General features: G+C 40.9%; 1 protein-coding gene across 1 annotated transcript in view; it reads right to left on the minus strand.

Moving 5' to 3' along the window:
* Nucleotides 1–3,517: 3,517 nt before the first annotated feature.
* The window catches only part of LOC124276087 (solute carrier family 28 member 3-like), a 37,233-nt gene continuing 19,211 nt past the window's right edge, over nucleotides 3,518–21,539 (minus strand). Inside the window, exons 2-12 of the mRNA XM_046711743.1 lie at nucleotides 19,815–19,949; nucleotides 16,349–16,722; nucleotides 15,838–15,982; nucleotides 14,414–14,602; nucleotides 13,015–13,176; nucleotides 10,592–10,717; nucleotides 9,596–9,726; nucleotides 6,814–6,982; nucleotides 5,946–6,209; nucleotides 5,228–5,408; nucleotides 3,518–4,768 (exon numbers count right to left, since the gene is read on the minus strand). Coding sequence (XP_046567699.1) covers nucleotides 4,746–4,768; nucleotides 5,228–5,408; nucleotides 5,946–6,209; nucleotides 6,814–6,982; nucleotides 9,596–9,726; nucleotides 10,592–10,717; nucleotides 13,015–13,176; nucleotides 14,414–14,602; nucleotides 15,838–15,982; nucleotides 16,349–16,722; nucleotides 19,815–19,919 — 1,869 coding nt within the window. The 5' untranslated portion in view covers nucleotides 19,920–19,949 and the 3' untranslated portion in view covers nucleotides 3,518–4,745. The remainder of the gene's footprint in view (nucleotides 4,769–5,227; nucleotides 5,409–5,945; nucleotides 6,210–6,813; nucleotides 6,983–9,595; nucleotides 9,727–10,591; nucleotides 10,718–13,014; nucleotides 13,177–14,413; nucleotides 14,603–15,837; nucleotides 15,983–16,348; nucleotides 16,723–19,814; nucleotides 19,950–21,539) is intronic.

Below are 21,539 nucleotides of genomic sequence, written 5' to 3' on the forward strand. Positions count from 1 at the left end.
GACTAACACGAGCGGCAATAACTGCATCACAGCGTCTATGCATGAAGTGCACTTATCGATTGATGAAGGCAATTGGCACCTGGAACCACACTCTGAGAAAAGGCCTGTTCGGCTGTGTTCGGCCTTGGTATGATGACATTTATTCAGTCTCCTCTGAATTTCATCTCAAAGATGTTCAATTGGGTTTAAATCAGGACTAAGGGCTGGCCACTGCATAATGTTGACACCGTTCTTCTGTAGGAAGTCCCGTGTAACTCTGGCAGTATGGGCCCCCGGACGTTATCATGCTGTAAAATGTTGTTCCGGTGACGTCCGAAATGTGGTATGACGTGGGGTCTGAGAGCTTGGTCGATGCCGCCTCCTCGCCCTGGACCAAGGTTCTGGAACAACACAGGACCCACTCTCTGGTTTAGGCCTATTCCACACCATACCATGATGCTTGCACTTCCCCGTGAGTCTCTTTCCATAACACATTGGTCTGAGTAACGCTGGCCACGTCATTGCCATATTCTTGTTCTGCCATCTGCAGTTGATACGCAGTACCGACTCTCATCTGTGAACAGAACAGTTCTCCATTGCCTGTATCGCCAGTTTTGGTGATGAAGGGCAAACTGTAGACGTTCACGCCGATGACGAGGGGTGAGGAAAGGTCCACGGTAAGGTCTACGTGATTGGAGGTTCCCGCTGTTAAGACGTCGGCATACTGTATCAGTACTGATTGGTCTTCCGTGTGTTCCCACTGTCTGGCGTGCTGTTTCGGATACCTGCATGAATGGATTCTGTTCATGCTGTCGCACAACATGGTGGTCTTGTCGTCTTTTGGTCACCCTTGGTCTGCAAGTACGGGGGCGATCATTTGCGGTGTTGGTGGCCCAGAAACGTTACTGCAGCTTGTAGATGGTCCGAACGTTGACCTGGAAGTGATTGGCAACGGCTTGTGCAGTGTGGCCAGCTTCAAGTCTTCCTATCGGCTGGTTCCTCTGAGCTGTCGTGAGTCGCGGCATACAGCTGACGTTGTAATGTGAATGTTTCAACCAGGTTTGGGGGGGGGGTGCATTTTATAGGGCTGGTTCTTGTGAACTGCACGTGCAGCACGAGTTGCTTGAAAAACATGAAGAACCCTGTACTATCTCCAAGATCAGGCCCCGATTTCTCGAAACAAACTTAAGTTTTTACTCAAATTTCAAACTGAGTTGGACAATTTGAAACAGCTGAATTTTTTAACTCAACTGCATTTTTTAAATAAAAAAGCCCAAACAACTTAAGTAATCTATCCACCAAACTCAAATCGTCTACTATGTTTGAGTTTAGTATCGATTTTAGTTCATTTTGGGAAATGCATTTTCTCAAATTTGAGTCAAAACTCTAACTTAAGTCGAAACTAAGACTTAAGTTTGTTTCGAGAAATCGGGGCCAGGAGACCATTTCCTGGGTTCCGTTCTGAGTTTTGGAAGGAATGTCTTTGCTCAGGTAAAGTTGGAGATGTTGGAGATCAAAAATACATAAACTCGCTTCAATAACAAATAATGAAAACTCTCAATAACGCTGGGCTTATTCAATGACAATGCGTGTTGAAATGATAAAACACAGAGAGGAGCCTGTGCTCACTTGATGACCCCAGCAACATTGCTACAAGGCTGTCGTCAGATGACATTATTCCCGCTGGCGTTTCCTGTTCACCAATTGGGTCATAGGGTGTTGTTACGTAAATGTAAACTTCGTGCCCCAGGGTAGTCTGTCTCATAGTCCCTGAACCACAATATTTTCCCTACTCCTTGCAATGTTAAAACCCTAAATGAAGCAAGTCTAGATTTCCCAAGATTTCCCCCAATAATCCCACAATTCACTGGGGCTCATTTTCAATTTACATGAGTGTATTGGTTACATTCAAAATGATATATATTCAGGGACTAAGCGTTAGTCTTGGCGCAGTGCGGCGTTTCACAAATCGGGCGCAGCGCAGTGAGAGTCGTAGGTCAAATGTAGTATGAGAGTTCCGATCACCGTATTGCTAAGCAGCTTTGTGAGATAGAAACCTGGATTGTAAATGTACACGGCGTATGGTATTACATTAATGCGAATCAACTTCTGTATATATTGCTATTCTGTTGAACTGCCGTTCTGTGAATCTGGTAACTGACTGTACATATGAAAACCGTACTAACAGTAAGTCATAGATAAACTATTATACGAACGAACCCGTGGAGGTCCGGGTTAGAATATTGATCTTCACTAACTCGTGCTTGTCATAAGAGGCGACTAACGGGATCGGGTGGTCAGGCTCGCTGACTTGGTTGATACATGTCATCGGTTCCCGATTGCTCATGCTGTTGATCACTGGATTGTCTGGTCCAGACTCGATTATTTACAGACCGCCGCCATATAGCTGGAATATTGCTGATTGCGGCGTAAAACTAAACTCACTCACTATTATACGAACGGCAACGTAATACCGATTTCTGAAGCCAGTCAATAGTTGCCCCGCCCGCCCTGCATTTTCATTCCAACGTGAAATAATAAAAGTGTCCTTATCCCACTTTTCCCCGCCAGTGTGGAAATGTAAATGTCATGTGAGATGTCAAAATACCTTTATCGGGTGATGTGGATCTTTCTTCATCTACATTTATTAAAAAAGTGTTTCGGAAGCAAAGTTACTCGATCAACAACAACATAAGAGCTTTCATAACAAGGTACATTTTAAATGAAAAACATTTTATTTAAAATATTTTTAGCCCTTGCGTGTTTGCACGTTAAACATACGGATGTCCAAGCAGGGAACAAATCCATTTGTGTAAGTAACAGTCCGAGCCGGCGGCAATAGCCAACGCCTTAAGAAACAGGATATACCCGGTGTATTGAGTTCAGGTTAAGTCCTGGTAGACGTCCGCCCATGCACATCACTAGTGCCAGTGAATGTAGATCCCGAGTACTGCTTGAGGATATCGGGTAAGAACCGAACCCCCAGCAAGCCATGTGCCTTTGGTGTAGGAATAATTAGTTTTGATTGTTACGTTTTGGGATTGCACTCTCCTACCCCGACGTAATGAGACGATGTTCTTGTTATCCACCACTGGTTTTATCAGGAACAAAACTATGTACAGGCTGCCACCTTATAACTGGAATATTGCTGAGAGTAATGTACAAAATAGTAACACTAAAATGTGGCCTACACGGGATGCTGACCTACTGAGAACCCTCAGTTTCTTTGGACGAATCTACGAAGTCACTAAAAATATTGGGGCGGTGGGGTAGCCTTGTGGTCAAAGTGTTCTCTCGACACGCCGAAGACCCGGGTTCGATTCCCCACATGGGTATAATATATGAAGCCTATTTCTGGTGTCCACCGCCGTGAAATTGCTGGAATAATGCTATTTCGAGCGGCTCAAAATCCAACTCACACACTAACAATACTGACATACACTCTTGATGTCGTATTGTTGATGTAACGTTAGCACGCTAGCTGATTATACCACGATAGCGTCGTTATATTGTTGGATTGATAAGACTACAAACACAATCACTTACAGAAAGTTTTATTATAAAACATGCATAAAACCATATAAACATCACGAACTTATGTTACATATCGTGTTACCATGGGCAGTGTGCTACATGTGTATTGCTATAACCATCTAGATCATGACTTCAACTGCCTGTTCATATGTGTCTATGGAACATGGTAATAGCAGCACAACATAAAATATATAAGCAGCACTGAATAGAGGGGAATTATACATTTGAGCAAATTTTCTGGTATAAAAAGAATGATTAAAACTCGTGTAGTTTATCCTATTTAAATAATTCGAAAATGAGTATCAAGGAATATTTTCCTGAAATTATTATTTAAGATAAAGTATGCCTCTGTACATGTTATCAAACTTTCCTAAAGATTCAAATACCAAGGGACAGGGGTTATGATTCAAAGTCAATTATGAGTATGATTCAAGGTCAAGTAAGATTATGATTCAAGGTCAAATATAATTATGATTCAAGGTCAAGTAAGATAATGAGTCAATGTCAATGGTCATACGGTGCTCTGACGTACAAATTTGGAATGATTTCTTGTGATAATGAACATGGATTTCTCGCTTCACATATTTTATCTGTCTGAAGTGATTTTGCAGTCTTGCTTTCTTTGAGCAGAAACAAGTTATTCAAACAACGTTAACGCTTTAATTTACATTCAACCAACTTTACTTTTCAAAGAGTGATTTTGGAGAGGTTTGATGGTTGTGAATATGTAAAAAAGAAAACCTGCAGTTTCATTTAAACCTCTTAAACAGCACTCCTCAATGACAAGTTACTGCCCCAGTCAACCACTGCCCAATTGTTCTAAAGTACGCGGATGGCAGTTGTTGCTTGTAGTTGTGGTGGTTGGTTTTCAAGTTGATATGTAAGTTTCTAAACAATATCATAAATATTTGTAATTTCAGAAGTTATATTACGGTCCAGGATATCCTCTCTCACGATTAAGTAGGTTTCGTAACTGACGTCGGCACTCTGTCGTCCATATTTCATCTAACAAATATTTATACAATCACTCCTATTTTGGAAAACACTAAACATATGAGCGAACCACATTGTACTGATTATCCAATGCGTCATGTATAGAATATTATAAACCGGTATTATGCATCCTTCCTGCCATTGTTCATATTTGTCGAGTACGATGGTGCATAGAGTATGCAGATCTCAAAGGTTGCTTGGTTGCCGAACCCACTAGTATATGGTTCCTCACTGGTGGCTCAGAATTCTCGGAAAAACAAACCTGAAAAGAGAATATATTAGATGAAATATCACATACATACCTTAATTATTGTATTGCTTCGATTTTCTACACGTATTACTATTGTAGATTGCGTATCGATATTGTGACAATAGAAGTGGCAGCGGTCGGCATATGTACAATCAAGCCGAGGATCAATCATTGAATTACGCTCAAGGCTGTCAGTGCCTATAACAGGGACATTCATTGAAACTGAGAGCTTAGCAAATGATATTTGAAACACTTCAGTGCAAAATGCGATGATGTTTACTTTTCTAAAATTAAAAAGGGGCGGTGAGGTGGATAAAACGTTCGCTCGTCACCTCCCAGATCAGGGTTCGATTCCCCATATGGGTACAATGTGTGAAGCCCATTTCTGGTGTCCCCCGCCGTGATATTGCTGGAATATTGCTACAAGCGGTGTAAAACCATACTCACTCACTAACTAAAATATTTTCTTACCCGCTATACATGCTGTCAAAAAGCATGCGACATTTCCTGCTATCATTGCCCTGAGGACTATGGAGGCAAGGTCTTTCTTCCGAGACGGAGCAAGCGCCGATAATGCACCTAGAAGGATGCCCATCGACCCGACGTTGGAAAACCCACATAATGCATACGTTGATATGACCTCTGAGCGTTCCTGGAACGTATGAAACAAAACGTAGGATTAGATAACATGCATGAACCGACAGCTGTACAACAACAACTATTTACATTGTACCCGTGAAGATCCGGGTAAGAGTTGATCTTCAGTAACCCATGCTTGTCGTAAGAGGCGACTAACGGGATCTGGTGGTCAGGCTTGCTGAATTGGTTGACACATGTCATCGTATCTCAGTTGCGTAGGTCGATGCTCATGCTGTTGGTCACTGGATTGTCTCGTCCAGACCTGAGTATTTACAGACCGCCGCCATATTTGGAATATTGCTGTTGTAAAACTCACTCACTCAATATTTACGTTGTCTCAGGTGTGGGTTTGGTAGAAAACCTTTCAGTGGTTTCAGATGTTTACACATTTTCCAAATATAGGTCCACTGGACATGCTCATAAACGACATTTTATTTTATATTATTTCGAATAAGAAGAAAATATACGCAAACCATGTTCCACGTGAACGACGTACAACAATGTGTCTTGCTCAAGTAACTTCAGATGGAATAATGCAGCAAACACGAACCTCCATGAATCCTCTCTTAAGCGTCATATTCCACTGAGTAAGAACAACAGCTTGGTCATCCCAGTACCACTCGTCCTTGTAGCCGTAGGTCTCTGTGTAGTTCAGGAACGTCTGTCTGTTTTGCAACAGTTCCTGGAGAGATTTGTAGGCGATAAACTCGTTCGTGAAGGTCTTCACGCCCACCAGCTCCGCCACACGACGACAGTCAGCTGGTTGTGTACCCATGAACCAGGCAACTGGGTACAGCAGGTAGGAACAAATGAACTGAAAGGAGAAGACAATACATTGCAAGCTTCCAAATGAAGGTTTGACATTCAGTACACAGGGAATAGCTGTGGCCGAACCAGGGCCTGGTCATCGAGGGTTTGAATCCCAATTGACTCTGATTGTCTTCTCGATTGATTACCAAATATGAGCGTGTGTCAAAATGTGTGATGCTATTCCATACTACGACCTTAAGATGGGTTTGCGACACTTTCCAACTGTCTGGCACTATTTAATTATTATTTGTTGTTTGACACTGATAGATACAGATACTGATGTATATTTTAGCCTTTTGATCTTAACTATTGAAATCTATTTCTGAGGCTAGACAAACCTAGGTATTCTTTTGTATTGAATACAACATAACATTTCAACCAAGGCTTCGTTTGCTTTTCCTCCATCTTTGGATTGTATTCTGTTCGTCCCTTTTATTCGCCATTGAACAAAATCAGTGGAATTAACAAGATTAATGGAAAATATGATACGTATAACCAGTCTCTACAGTATTTCTGGTTCTACTGAACTTGAATCCAATGAGTATTAACACGAGTAAAACACGTAACGAAACACTACATTAATATGTAAGTAAACATTAACAAGCTACCTCAAATGTAAATTCTTCTACACCAACCCGGTTTCCAAACCAGGTAAGTGTGGCATTGACGAAGGCGAGGAGAGCGAGAAAGGCTATGACGTTGACGATGATGTTGGCGATGAGACCGATGGACGTTGTGGCACCCTCGGAAGCTGCCTCTATAAGGTTTCGCTGCTGCCTGTGAAATACGAATTGTTGGCAATAAAGACTACGAGTGATGTACTGAAACGATTGATATAGATTTCGGTAAGATATCTGAAGCATACTCAACATTGTTATGTTATACCATGTGTGTGTGTCCAGTGTGAAGCCCATTACTGGTGTCCCCCGCCGTGATATTGCTGGAATATTGCTAAAAGCGGCGTAAAACCAAAACTCAGTCAGTCAGTCAGTCCGTGTGTGTCAAGTGTTATGGATTGTACCTAATAAGGGGCAGTGATGTGCTATATTAAGAACTGCACAATATTTTTCTAAAGAGCTGTATATTTTGTACTGTCATAGTGATACTTATGTACTGATTTAAATAAATTGTAAATTACATCACAGTTTTTATTGTTTGTTGGACTGATTCCCGGTAAACATTTACTTTCAGCTTGGACTTCATCATGTACAATGAGAAGTTTTGGAAACTAGACAGATGTTAAGAAGGTATCAGGATCGGAAGTATGGCATTTCTACCCATTTTCGTATTCATCATCGATTTTCTAACTTCGTTTCGTGATAACAGTATATATTTCATGATAGCAGTTATGTTTTAATGGTTTTATATGTTGTTGACTTAAATTTTGATATACACACAAACTTTATGGATAAACTACTTTTTTATTCGGTAGATGCGACGTTTCGATACAGTATCGTTGTCAAGCAAGTATGAGTAAGGTAGAAAACAGGGGACTATATATATATATAGGAGATATAAAGTGCAGATGTAAAAGAGATTTGGCAAGAAGAAATATCTGGACTCATATTTTATATATTTATTGCTGATACACCTGCAGAAATCACTTGTTTATATATATTAATTATTAATAAATAATTAACAAAAACATCAAGGACGTGAATTGGGATGTACAGTAACAATGTGATGACAAGGGAGTACAGGTAGAAGCCAGTGACAAGGGATACATGTAGAAGCTAATGGGGTTACGGGTGTTTGTACAATAATACAACCAGTTAAGTTTTGTTGATGAGTTCATCGTTACGCAGAGGGGATGAAGTAAAGTGGGTTTCTATTGATCAGTTTTAAGGCTTCAATACTGTCTGTAGCTTCTTTTAAAGGACACGTGGCCACAAGCTGCATAAAGAAAAAAACAAACCATTTTCAGCATGAAGATTAAATGCATTCTATCACTAAACAAGTAATGACAACAGACAAGGGAGGCTACTCCAACCGCCGTGATTGATGTGTGGTCTCAAGCTCGATTGAAGTACACAGTCAACTATTGATCACTTTCTATGCTTTAATGGGATATTGAAAGTTTGAAGAAACATACATTGATTATGAAGGTATTTCAACACTTGAAAAGTGTGTGGGTGTGCTATTACTTCTGGCCACCGAACTAAACATAATATATTATCTCCATTGATTGTGAATTGAATGCGAGACTGTCCCTTTAATAGTTGTCATGAAGGCATTTGACACACTAAGACCTGATGTTCTCCAACCGTCATTTTATACAGCGGGGTGGTGGGGGTGATCTTTGACATTTTAAAGTATTAAGAGGACAGATGTGAGTGAGTGAGCTTAGTTTTACGCCGCCATTTTAGAAACATTTCAGCAATATCACGACGGGGGACACTAGAAATGGACTTCAAACATTGTACCCATGTGTAGATTTGAACCCGAGTCTTCGGCGTGACGAGCGAACGTATCCCACCGCCCAGTTCAGATACAGTCATTCTAATATTGCAGTGGAAACTGGTGGCTATACTGGAATTGAAAGTAATGAAAAATTATGTCTTAATTGTAAACCAAAGGGCCATTCCTATATTTAAGGTTAAAACTGGGTTTGTATGTCTGTATGATTTCAATTGTTGCCAATTCGTGTTGATTTCACAAAACTCTATTAGTCTTACCCACAGTCATTTGCATCTTAAAGCAGTGAGTGAGTGGGTTTAATTCTATGCCGTACTCAGCAATATTCGAGCTACATGGCGTCGGCCTTTAAATAATTCGGTCTGGACCAAACAATCCAGTGATCACCACCATGAGCATCGATCTACGCACCTGAGATACGATGACATGTGTCAGCCAAATCAACGAGTCTGACTTCCAGATCCAGGTAGCCGCCTCTTACGACAAGCATGGGTTGCTGAAGATTATTAATTACGGTTCTCATCACAAAACATAACTGATGCAGGTTATTCAAAAGTCATTCCAGGCGTCACAATACACCGTATTAGTGTCATGACATGTCTACAAGTGACACGGAGTCATGTCGATTCGTCTTTTATTGACACTGCTACAGTCTGTTATGATTAGGTGAGTGAGTTAGGGAGGTTTTATGCCGTTTGCAGCAATATTCCTGCAATATCAAGGCAGGGTGCACCAGGAATAGGCTTCACACATTGTACCCATGTCGGCAATCGAACCCGGGTTTTCCGCGTGGCGAGCGAACGCTTTAACCACCAGGCTACCCCATCGTCTCTGTTTTGATTTTGAAGAAATACACTATTTAACAAGCTAACAAGTCTGTGTTTTGAAATCACTTCTGATCCAGGATCCACGATAAGGATTAATGATACCAGCAATTCGACTGCTGTCACTGCAACTGCTGTGGCACAAACTTACCCTTTCTTCATCTTGTTATAGTCTTCCGACGTGGATGCCGTCCTTTCCGTCTCCGGACACATTAGTTTAGAGATGGCCAAAGCCGCTGGTGCCGACATCACTGACGCTGACAGTAAATGGTTGGGGGGAACCTGAAGGATGAGTCAGGTCCGAAGTAAGAATCCCTTCATACATTGCACCCATATTCGGGAATCGAACCTGAGCGAATGCTTTAACCACAAGGCAACCCTACCACCCCTTTCAATCATAGACATGACATTTTCAAATTCGTAAGAGCTATTTGGTTAAAGCCCATTGTACTATTCGGACTGTATCATGAGCAAGAAGTTTGAAATCACATTGCGTCAAATCTGGAGATGTTCTCCATCAGCCTAAGAAAACGCTGTTTGAAGGCTTTACTCGAACCTGGAGTGTTAACCTCGATTAAACAACGTTTGAGCAAGAGTTGTATGAGGCTCGTTGAAATTTCTCAAAAACCTACATGGTCGGTTGTAATGAAATAAAGACATCAAGGTTTTATGCTGTTGAAATATTGCTCCAATCAGGGGGGATGTTGATTATTAACGTAATTATTTTCACCATTTAGTGCAGATATGTTATTGGTTTGTGAATTTCAAGGATGTATTAATGCGTTATCTTAGCATTCGGCCCGCAATTAGAGATATTTTATTTATTATTTGCCAATACTTAGTTTAACTACAAATAAAACCAAAGCCAATATGTGAATAGATGGACCTTTCAATACCAGATATTTTATTGTTTTGTGAATTTCATGGATGTATTAATGCGTTATCTTAGCATTAGGCCCACAATTAGAGATATTTTATTTATTATTTGCCAATACTTAGTCAATAAAGAGTTTGATCAAGTGCTGGTTCAAAATGAAAATAATATACAGTTAGACATTTTCATAATTCACTTGAACTGCTAAGTACATGGATCAAAATACGAAGTATGTATAACATATTTCACTCTGGAGATTACATGGTGTCTTACCCCAAAGCCTATGTAAGCTCCAAGCACACTGCCCGCAATTGTAGCGAATCCTCCTGTCATCACTGCATGGAGCTCAGATATTGTCATAGTATCCAGGAATGGCTTGATCATCAGAGGAGCTTCCGTCTGAAACACAACCAGGCATTTACTGTAGCTGCTCATAACGGCAGGTTCATGTTCTCCAGATCTGGGTGATATTATAATTCTTTGGAAACTTATGGTTTATATGTAATAAGTTACATTTGGTAAAAAAGACATTGAACAGACAGGCGTTATTAATGGTGAGAGTATCCTGTCCCACGTGTGGCTTCTGTGACAAACAAGCTAGTGAATTGTTTACCTAAACAACCAGGAAACAGATAGTACTCGTAATGGGGAAACTGTATTTGACCCGTAACTGCATGTATCCTCAACATGCCCGCCGCAAAACGTTTTGAAATCGCCTGATGAAACATGGGTTGCATCTTCGTTAAAGGAGCACAAACATTGTGAAACCTAGATCCCAGAAGCTAGAACTGCTCGACCTACTGTTTGAAGATGACTGTTGGAAGTTGGAAGTCATATATCGTGTCACACATTACAGGGTATGCCATTCTGAATAAATATTACCACTCTGAATATATACAAAGAATACAAATATAAAAAAAGAGATAAGAAAGCGTCACTGGTCTCTTTCATTTCCTGTTCACCCTTGTAAATTGGGCACTCGGCAATTTGATGATATCATATTGTGAAAATTGTATATATACTCTTAAAACTTGACATTGCTCTTTTGGAGTTAATTTACTGAGTGCATATAACTGATTCAAACATGACATCGTTGCTCAATTACAGTAAAAGCATCACTTTACAAATTTCCAAAACATGGTTATCCAGAAAGTGTTTGGTAAAACCACAGAGGGCTATTAAATTCACTCGGTCATAGTGTATTGTCAGTATATGGTGTGACCACCATGAGCACCGATAACAGCTTGGCAGCGGTGAAGAAAGAAAGATGCGAATTTTGTCTTGAGGAATGTTTTGATACTCTTGCTGAAGTGATGTGTGCAGTTCTTGAAGTGTCTGAGGTGGCGGATTACGCTAGCGCAAGCGTCGATCAAGAGTATCCCACAGATGTTCAATGGGGGACAAATCCGGTGATCGAGAAGGTCAAGGTAACACCTGAACATTGTTTTGCTGGAGGAAGCCCTGTCAAACACGTGCAACGTGAGGTCGAACATTGTCATGCTCCAAAGATCAACAGTTGACGTTGATGAAGGAAACGACTTGACGTTGAACTGGTCTTCTGGCAATAAGTCTAGATTCCCATAGCCAATTGCGCAGTGTCTGGTCGGAGATTCGACGCAGTCCAGGGATTTGGATTTTTGTGGATGATGCGGCCATGGTGTTTGAACGAAGATGTCTCAACCGGATGTAGCGATCCAGGGCGGCGGTGGTAACTCTAGGTCATTAACACTCCCAGTATTGTTGTGTCGGGTCCATAGGTTTGAGATGGTCTGTCTGGACACGCTGAAGTGCCTTACCACATCATGCTGCGATGCCCATCCCTGTAAACGGCCGATGGCGTTGTGTCGTTGAGCTTCTGTCAGTCTATTCATTCTCTCGTCGTCTACAGTGGCTTAAAGCAATGCATGTGGAGTACCATTGATGTGGTTTTTTAAAGTCTACAGACATAGACTTCCGCTCAGGGTGATACACAATTTCATGATGCACGTGCATTTCCTATAGGGTGCGTTTTAGCGATTCACTACAGGCGTAAGTGTAACGTTACGTTTTGTTCAACGTTTCTTTTTGCAAACATTTTGTCGTCGGCAACCATTCCCCAACATGTTGGGATTCAGCATGGATTGGTTTGTGTCTAATATTTTCCTAAAATTCAAATTGTTCTATGTCAAGTTTTTTTTTGTGAAGAGTATATATGGATCAATGAATTTACGTTATGACACCACGTTAAGCAGCATGCTTTATCATTAGAATCCGTAAATCAATTTTTTCAAAAAGTAAAGATTAAGACAAGAAGCATCCATCCCGATGGGTACCAGCTGAGGTCCAATCCTTGCGGATCTGTTTCGTTTTGCATATTGATTTCCGCTTGGGTTGGCAAAATCAAAACAAAGTGACTTGGCGAAGAAGACTAACTTAAGCCTCGGGTATATCGATAACTTAATGCTGTTCAATTACTTTCAAATAGCCAATCCCATTCCCCTGATTTACCAACCAGGACTTGAAATGGAGATGGCAAGTGAGACTTCCTCATGTGTTTCATATACAGATCCATGCAAAAAGATTCAGCAAAGGGTTCTGTCGCTTCCAATTGCTGCCTGACATCGCACATCATGACTTCAGCAAATATAAAACGTAATCCCAGACACTTTGGAAATGGCTTTCTGAACACGGAAAAAATATACAAACGAAGCACGTACCATGCCGACAAAAATATTTCCAGCAGCATTCAGTGACTCCGCTGGTGTGGTTCCCAGACAGAAGGAGAGAAACCGTCCAAAGACCTTGACAATAGCTTGCATGACGCCCAGGTAGTATGTGATGGAGATGAAGGCGCTGAAGAAGGTGACCACAGGCATGATCTGAAAGCAAATAATTCATATTTGGAATCAAGTCATCTTGAATGAAGTCGTACATATATACTACCCATCCAAAGTTTAGACTCACTAGTGTAAATGTAGCCACTTACTTCACTCAACTGTTGTAAACTAGAATTTCCTAAATGAACTGATGTATTGTAAAACGCATTCGTAACGTTGAAAAGATTATTGTCATGCTTTCAAAAATCATGAAACTCAGTGGAAATTGGCGAATTCTTAACAATTCGCCAATTTACACCAAAACGCAGCTGTCTACATGCACGATGTTTGCACATTCTTTAAGAAAATTGATGCATGATCCTCATGCAATTCATCTGCATGAGGTTTGCAGATGGTTCCCTTTAGTTAGTGGAGAAATTCATCTTCGATGTAACCGTATATACATATATATATATATATATATATATATATATATACATAACATATAGTGAGTGCTTTAAGGGAGTCTAAACTTTTGATGGGTAGTATATTTTCTTATTGCATTTACGAATTATATATGAAATGTCTTTAAATGAGAAAATGGCCTTCTTTAAGAGGTAACCTTTCCAGGTTGCGATCCCAAAGTGGAATCCCTGGACGATTACTCTATTGCATTTAAAAGAGAAACTGGGTTGTTGTACATCAGCGAGAGGGTAACCAAGTTCACTGTGAAGCATCTTCTCCATGGCTGATCGTTTTAATGTAATTTACACTGAAGAAAAGCTATTATCAACAATGTGTACTTGGTCGCATGAAATATTAAAATTAAAATATTGTTGTTTCGTATATCAAGTAAAGGAACAATTATTGAACACATTCCGGTCAACATCATGTTTTATAGACCATGGAAGAAAAATGACATTCGTCCCATGGTTCAATAAAACTGTATTGCCCTCATTAATGGTCGATAACTCATAGAAATACCATATATGTTTTCATTCTCTTGCTTTTCGTGTATTGGAAATATATCAACATTGATTTGATGCTGCCTATCAGAAAAACAGTGGAACTGTAGCATGAAAGTACCAGAAGTTATATATTATCAGTAAAAAGTGACTGTCCGCTTTGGTCGGTACACCTGTGGTGTTGAATTATGAGTACCTATCTATCAGCATAATAATGTCTAACTTTTTTTAATTTGATGTATCCAGAATGCAGTGGATGATATATGTAATAATAATATTACTAGGATATTCCAAAATTGCAATGATAGTTGTTGAAGTATTGTGAACATACTCACAGAAAATGCAAAGAAATGGACTGACGTATTGTCAAAGACGAACTTAGATCCAGCATCGGTGTGGGCCAGGAATTCTGTGATTCGATCGCCAAGCCACTTGAACCCATTATACCCCCACTGCGTCCGCAAGATGATGGCCGCGAAGAAGAACTGCAGTGCCAGTCCCCAGAACACCGGGTGCCAGTCAACCTGAAAATATAATTATAGACATGATGATTATGAATGAGTGAGTTTAATTTCATCCCGTATTTAGCGATATTCCAGCAATATCGAGAATCGAACAATGGTCTACAGCCTGACGAGCGTGATTAAAGCCTAGTGATTGTAGGCATCAATACGAGGCTACCCCCACCGTCCCCATAATGATCATGATGAAATGACACTGCATTATATATTTTATCAAGTTGAAATTCTTGTTTTAATTGCTAGCAGAAGCTCAGATTCGAGTGTGAAATCTCAAAACCGATAGTTGGAAACACTCATGTACCGAGTCCTATACAGTATATATTCTGACAAAAAGCTGATCACTGCTCATCTTTCCAAGAACATGTAATATTATATGTCTTTATAACAAGCACTATTTATGGAGGCAGTGCCAAGATTTATCACGATGTGTGGTCCCAACCAAAAGAATGTCATTTCGACATTGCCAGTACATGGCATAGCGAAAATATGACAAGTTTGACAGAATACACCAATAGCAATGATTCTCCACATCTGTGATGTGTTTGCTTGTATAAAGATGGACTAATGTTTGTGTTTGATGTGATAACACGATCATTCAATGCGTCATGAATTGTTTCGTCATTCTGGAAGTTGGAAAGTCAATAACACTTCCTGTGTATTGCATAGAGTGTACAGTCTTGCACCCTTATCAAGCTAAAGGTGACTACAACCGATAGATGAGACGTATATATACGTACAGTATGTCGTGATTAACATTAACAACAGATGATTGTTAACAAGTAGCAATGACTGGATAAGGTCAGGCGAAGAGTAAGAACAACCCGCCATGAACCCAATGTGCAGGAACGGTAAAGAGTCTTATTGGATGCTGGTCCCTGAAGATCCGATAAAGAATTGGTCATCAGGAACCCATGCTTCTCCTAAGAGGCGACTAACATCGCGACACGTCATCGTATCCAGATTGCTCAAGATGTTAATCACCGGATTGTCTGGTCCAGACTATGATTTACAGACCACGGCCTTATAGCTGGAATATTGCAGAGTACGGCGTTAAACAACAAACAAACAAATTGGATGCTAGTTAAATACTTGATTGACAGATTCTGTCGCTTGATTAATGTTTCGGAGGCTAATGATATGTAATACCCTTCATCATGTTTCTACAAAGCAGCAAGACATGGGGTGTGGTATTTAATCATGGTTGTCAGTACTTCCAGCAATTTGAGTGTACTACCTACCCTTCCAGGGTCTCTGGAGGAGATGAAGCACAAGAAGATGAAGGCAGCCAGACCTGCGAGGGATATCAGGTTCTTGGGAGTTGGTATCGCCACCTCAATCACCAGGATTATGATGATGGCAATTACACACACCACATACAGCACCCTGAAATAAATCAACTGCATGTAATAACTACTACCTATTAAATTACAACTATAGCACAACAGCAAACAATGCGAGCAGTGAATATCAAAACCTACAAATTTTTAAAATTATAGCCATTGATATAATTACAACATATGTAATGCGCTGCTTTTTAGCATGATGTGATAGCATGTAAGATGGCTGGGAGAGTAGGTTGAGTTTTCGAATGTTCGCTTTAATGGATTCTTAATGTTTTGAGCACGTCAACATGGCCTTGAAGGAAAGGCCTCGCATGCTCAAAAAGCCTCGCGTGCTCTTTGATGAAACTCGTAAACACAGGCCATAGATCCCAGCCACTTGTGCATCAGTAATTGCAATATCACTCACCATCTGACTATTTTCATTCTTCTGGCATTGTCTGCTAACGCCTTTCCACATGCTTCAAACGGGGCCTTGATGGAGTCCCACACCAGATTCACCACGATGAGTAACACAGCAAGTACTGTCCCAACCAGAAGTCTGATAGAACCTTCATCTCCAAATTGACAGTACATAGCATAGGCAAAATACCCCATGTATAGCACAAACACAACAATAGCAATGATTCTCCATATCAGTGCTGGGTTTTCCTGGTAAATAGTAATCACCGCTGTTTGTGCTGATGTGATGGCACTTTGACAGCCATTCATTTCATAATCCTGGTTTTCGGGATCATATTCAGGGCTGTTATTTCGATGCCTCGTTTCACTCTCTTTTGGTGTCTGAATAATGAAAAATATATTTAATCACAAAATAATAACTCTACATTTTGAATTTAAACAAAGGTGCATGAGAAGAACAAAGTGAGCATAAAATGTTGTGACATTGTGCACACGAGTGAAAGACACATTTCGTGGCTAGATGGTTACGCAGTTAGTAGTTACGTGGGTACCTAGTCAGTGGTTACGTGGGTACCTAGTTAGTGGTTAGATGGTTACGCAGTTAGTAGTTACGTGGGTACCTAGTTAGTGGTTACACAGGTGGTTGGTTACGCAGTAGTTATTACCTAGTTAGTGGTGGTTACACATTTCGTGGTTAGATGGTTACGCAGTTAGTAGTTACGTGGGTACCTAGTTAGTGGTTAAGGTGGTTACACATTTCGTGGTTAGATGGTTACGCAGTTAGTAGTTACGTGGGTACCTAGTCAGTGGTTAGGTGGTTACACATTTCGTGGTTAGATGGTTACGCAGTTAGTAGTTACGTGGGTACCTAGTTAGTGGTTAGGTGGTTACACAGTTCGTGGTTAGATGGTTACGCAGTTAGTAGTTACGTGGGTACCTAGTTAGTGGTAAGGTGGTTACACATTTCGTGGTTAGATGGTTACGCAGTTCGTAGTTTCGTGGGTACCTAGTTAGTGGTTGGGTGGTTACACAGTTCGTGCACGTGGTTAGGTGGTCACGCAGTTAGTAGTTACGTGGACACCTAGTTAGTGGTTAGGTGGTCACACAGTTCGTGGCTGCGTGATTACACAGTTAGTGGTTACGTGCGTGTTAAATCAGAAATGTTAGGGTGAGTGAGTATGGTTTTACTCCGATTTTGGCAATATTCCAATATCAAGTATTTGACTAATTGTGAAAACGCACTTTTCATATAGAACAACGCGAGTAGTGTCTGCTATACTTATCCTCTGTAGTGTGTGTATTGAATTCCACCAGGGTGTTGGTATCAAATAAAGAATGCGGTGTGCTTTGTGTATAACACACGCGATATTGTCAACCCGAGCGTTGCGCTAACCACATTCCCAATACGAGCCTGTTCCATAGTCGTATAAAGTTTCATTAGCGATTCTGAATTTTTTAAAGCTGTTGTTTCAACAATCTCTAATGCAGTTATTCAACCAGGTGAAATAAACAGGAAATGTGGACGTGGAATTTCAACAAGTCGTTCAAGCTGCATCGGGGTTTGGTGTCAATAGAGAAGCATAATGCACTTTGCATGATTGTACTCACTTAACGTGTTGGAATATAGGATTATAATGTCAACCATAGGATATACAAGGAGGCGATATTGCGAGCCAGTTCAGACAACAAATCCCGAAACTTGTTCATGCAAGCATGTGTGTCAACAAGTATTGTGAAACGTTTTTTGCTTTATAAGCTGAACACTTGATTTTTCTACTTTGTACTGGATCGATTTACGTCAGACCTGCCGCGCTTAACTGTTCATATATAACTACACCATTGCGTTGAAAGGCTTATGAATGCTGACACTATTTAGAATTGTTTGATTTGAACGTTACAGGGTTGAGGTGTATACGTGATACTGCATGGCAGCGAACGAAGACGTTTAGTCATGTCAGTCGAGCAGTCTACGGGGCGTATGTCACTCTTTACCCTACGTCGTATCCAAAATACATAGTATTACGTATGGGCTTTGAAATGTATCATGCTTTCTAGAAGCTTCGGTCAAACAGAGGGTAGTTCTGAACACCTTGCTGTCCCTTTCTCTGCACTCCTCCCTCGTAATAAATATTGAACTGTGTCAATATTTTAATGATAGATTGTTAAACAACTTTTTATATTTTATATAGGACCACACGCCACCACCAGAATCTCCTGCCATTCCAGAATCCTATAAATTAAACTGTTACAAGCGGCGTTTAACCCAACTCACTTTGTCAATTGGAGTGTGAAGAATGACCTTCACATTCGGAATGTACCCCATTTCTCCGGTCATTAACCTGTGATCACGACAACTGACTGTTTGACTGAAGCTTCTGCAGCTTCTCCAGCCTAATGTTGGAGGACGGTTCTTCATTCAGGCTGTATTACTTCACTGAAACTGAAGCGCAGGGGTGTAGTGCTGACAGAACTAGGAACTTAATCGAACCAACAATAGCAGCAATAATAGGATTCTGGAATGGCAAAGGGTTCTGGTTGTGGGTGTGGTCCTATGTACAGAGCTCAGGGCTCAGGTCACCAATCAGTTGAAGTTAAGCAACGTTGAGCGCGGAGTGTCTTTGATGAGTGACCGTGTTTGGCAGCTTGACTCCTGAGAGTGTCTAGGGCATGTAATGCATGTGGTCTCACCATAGGCAAGTGAGTTTGTTCAAAATTGACTCTGTTCACCCAGCAGGAAAATGGGTACCCTGTGGAAAAAAGTTATGCCACTATAACCTTCTACTGACTGACTGACTGAGTTTAGTTTTACTCCGCTTTTAGCAATATTCCAGAAATATCACGGCGGGGGACACCAGAAATGGGCTCAACACATTGTGCCCATGTGGCAAATCGAACCGGATCCTCGGCGTGACGAGCCAAGGCTTTAACCACTAGGCTACCCCACCGCCCCTATTACCTTCTAACGCAGCTTGGGTTATCCGGGGTAATAGTGTGCTGTGCTATTGATTGTTAGCGCTATGAGCACACACAAGTTTGGAGTTTGGCGCTATATAAATGGTCACATCATTGTTAAAGGGAAGCAACCCTGTGCGCCGAATTGGCCTCCCAACACGACGAGGTCTTCTGTGCCCAAGATCCTACTCCAAATGAAATAAACTTTATTATTAGATTTGGGTTGTTTTTCCTATTCTATTCTTATTAGTGAGTTAGGATTAATGACAATCTGAACAGCAGTTTAGTAATATTATTTGTCTGCATGGTGCAGAGGGAAAGCCAGTGAAAGAAGGGGATGCAAGTCTTAGACGATTACCATGAGCAGGGTCAGGGCAAAGAGAAATTCTTTCTCTCAATTATAGATCTCGTTGATCCGCTGAGCAAAACGTGGAATAGTGCCTCCCATAAGAAACACCTTTCACTTAGGTAATTTCAAATATTTTTTGAATGATTGTTATTCATTTGTGTTGTCAACTTACATTTTGGAGATTGTCAATACTTGTGTTAAGATAAGCCGGGTTGTCTTGGCCTTTCTCCGCCCCGTCTGGAAGGCGAGGTGTGACCTGAGTCAGTTCAACACTCATTCTTGGAAATGTAAATCTCCGTCACCGCGTCTGAAAAACAAATACAGTTTGTATGAGTGAGTGAGTGAGTGAGTTTACTTTTACACCATTTGTAGCAATATTCAAACAATATCAAAGCAGGGGACACCAGAAATCGGCTTCACGTATTATACTCATGTGGGGAATCGAACCAGGGCCCTCGGCGTGACGAGCGATCGCTTTAACCACTAGCCTACCCCACCGCCCCTGGTTGTATGAATATGCTCGTCAAGTCAGTGGAACTATCCTACAAGATCTTAATATGTTCATTTCAAGATCAACCCCTTTTCCGACTACCTGACAGACACTTTGACGATTCATTCGTACAAAATATCCTTTCGACATTAATCTCCATGGTACTATACCATGAACATAAACGGGCAAGACGCAACTTTAATGCCGTGATTCTTCATCACTTAATCTGAATTATCTTCACAATTTCGAAACACTTGCGGACTGAGGTATTCGCAGTCCTTTGTAGCTGAGGATAGTGGGATAGTTAAGACGGGTACTCTTTGCACTTTTCTTAGGATATGTGTAGATGCAATTCCGCTGATCATATCTATCTGGTATCGGTAACATTGAGCCCTTCGCAGCTCAACTGATATCAAGGCCTACTGCATCAGTAGCACCGTCAGATCATCCGACCCCCATTGTGCCACCAACGTCGGAGGTGCTAGACACCGTCACCACAGATATTATCGAAGTGGCATTAATGTGAGTACTATTGCTATTAAACAATTTATGGTACGTGAATCCGTTTTGTAGAAAGTAGAAAGAAAAGGACAGGTCCTGCTTCAGACATGGTTGAACTCGCCACACCCCATATTTGATTCCAGGTTAAAGATGTGAGGGCTAAACTCGCTGCTCAAGATGTCCCTAATCAAACACGACATTAACACCGTGTTCGTCATGTGCGATGGCGATCAGACACATTCAATTTACTATCATACAAAATCTGGCATCTCTTTTAACAAAATGTTTCTAATCGACTCGTTTGTAAGAGTGGGTCAGAATGTGGCAATATATAACCTATACTGGGCTGAATAACATGTGACGGAATCATATGAATGTTTATGAATGGAAAGAACGGTTTTGTTTGTTTACTGTTTTCAAGGAATGGCGTAAGGATGTGTATAGACACTGAAGTATTGAGTAAGTCCAGATATCTGCGCTGTACTATACATTCATTAGACTGCACGCTATTTCAGCACAGTCTGCACCTGTCGACCACTTCGACAAGCGTGACGTCACAAACTCCGCCTTCACGGTACGGTGATTCAACATTATCCAGGCTACACATTGTACCCATGTTTGTTGGTTCTTACACATTATTAGACATGAACATTTTTTAAAATAATATGTACAGATTCCACCGGGCATACAAAGCGAAATAACTGTGAACCGCGTGTGATGAACCCAGGTGTAAGCGTGCCCTGCCACTATTCAAATTTCCATATCCCGATGTCATGAAGGTCCTTATCCGTATTTCGTACTTTTACATCAGACTGTAATGAGTGAACGAGCGAGTTTAGTTTTACGCCGCGCTCAGCAATTTTTCAGCTATAAGGCGGCGGTCTGTAAATAATCGAGTCAGGACAA

The sequence above is a fragment of the Haliotis rubra genome, unplaced genomic scaffold (assembly GCF_003918875.1).
Source record: "Haliotis rubra isolate DU_JTF1 unplaced genomic scaffold, ASM391887v1 Scf2051, whole genome shotgun sequence".
Lineage (NCBI taxonomy): Eukaryota > Metazoa > Mollusca > Gastropoda > Lepetellida > Haliotidae > Haliotis > Haliotis rubra.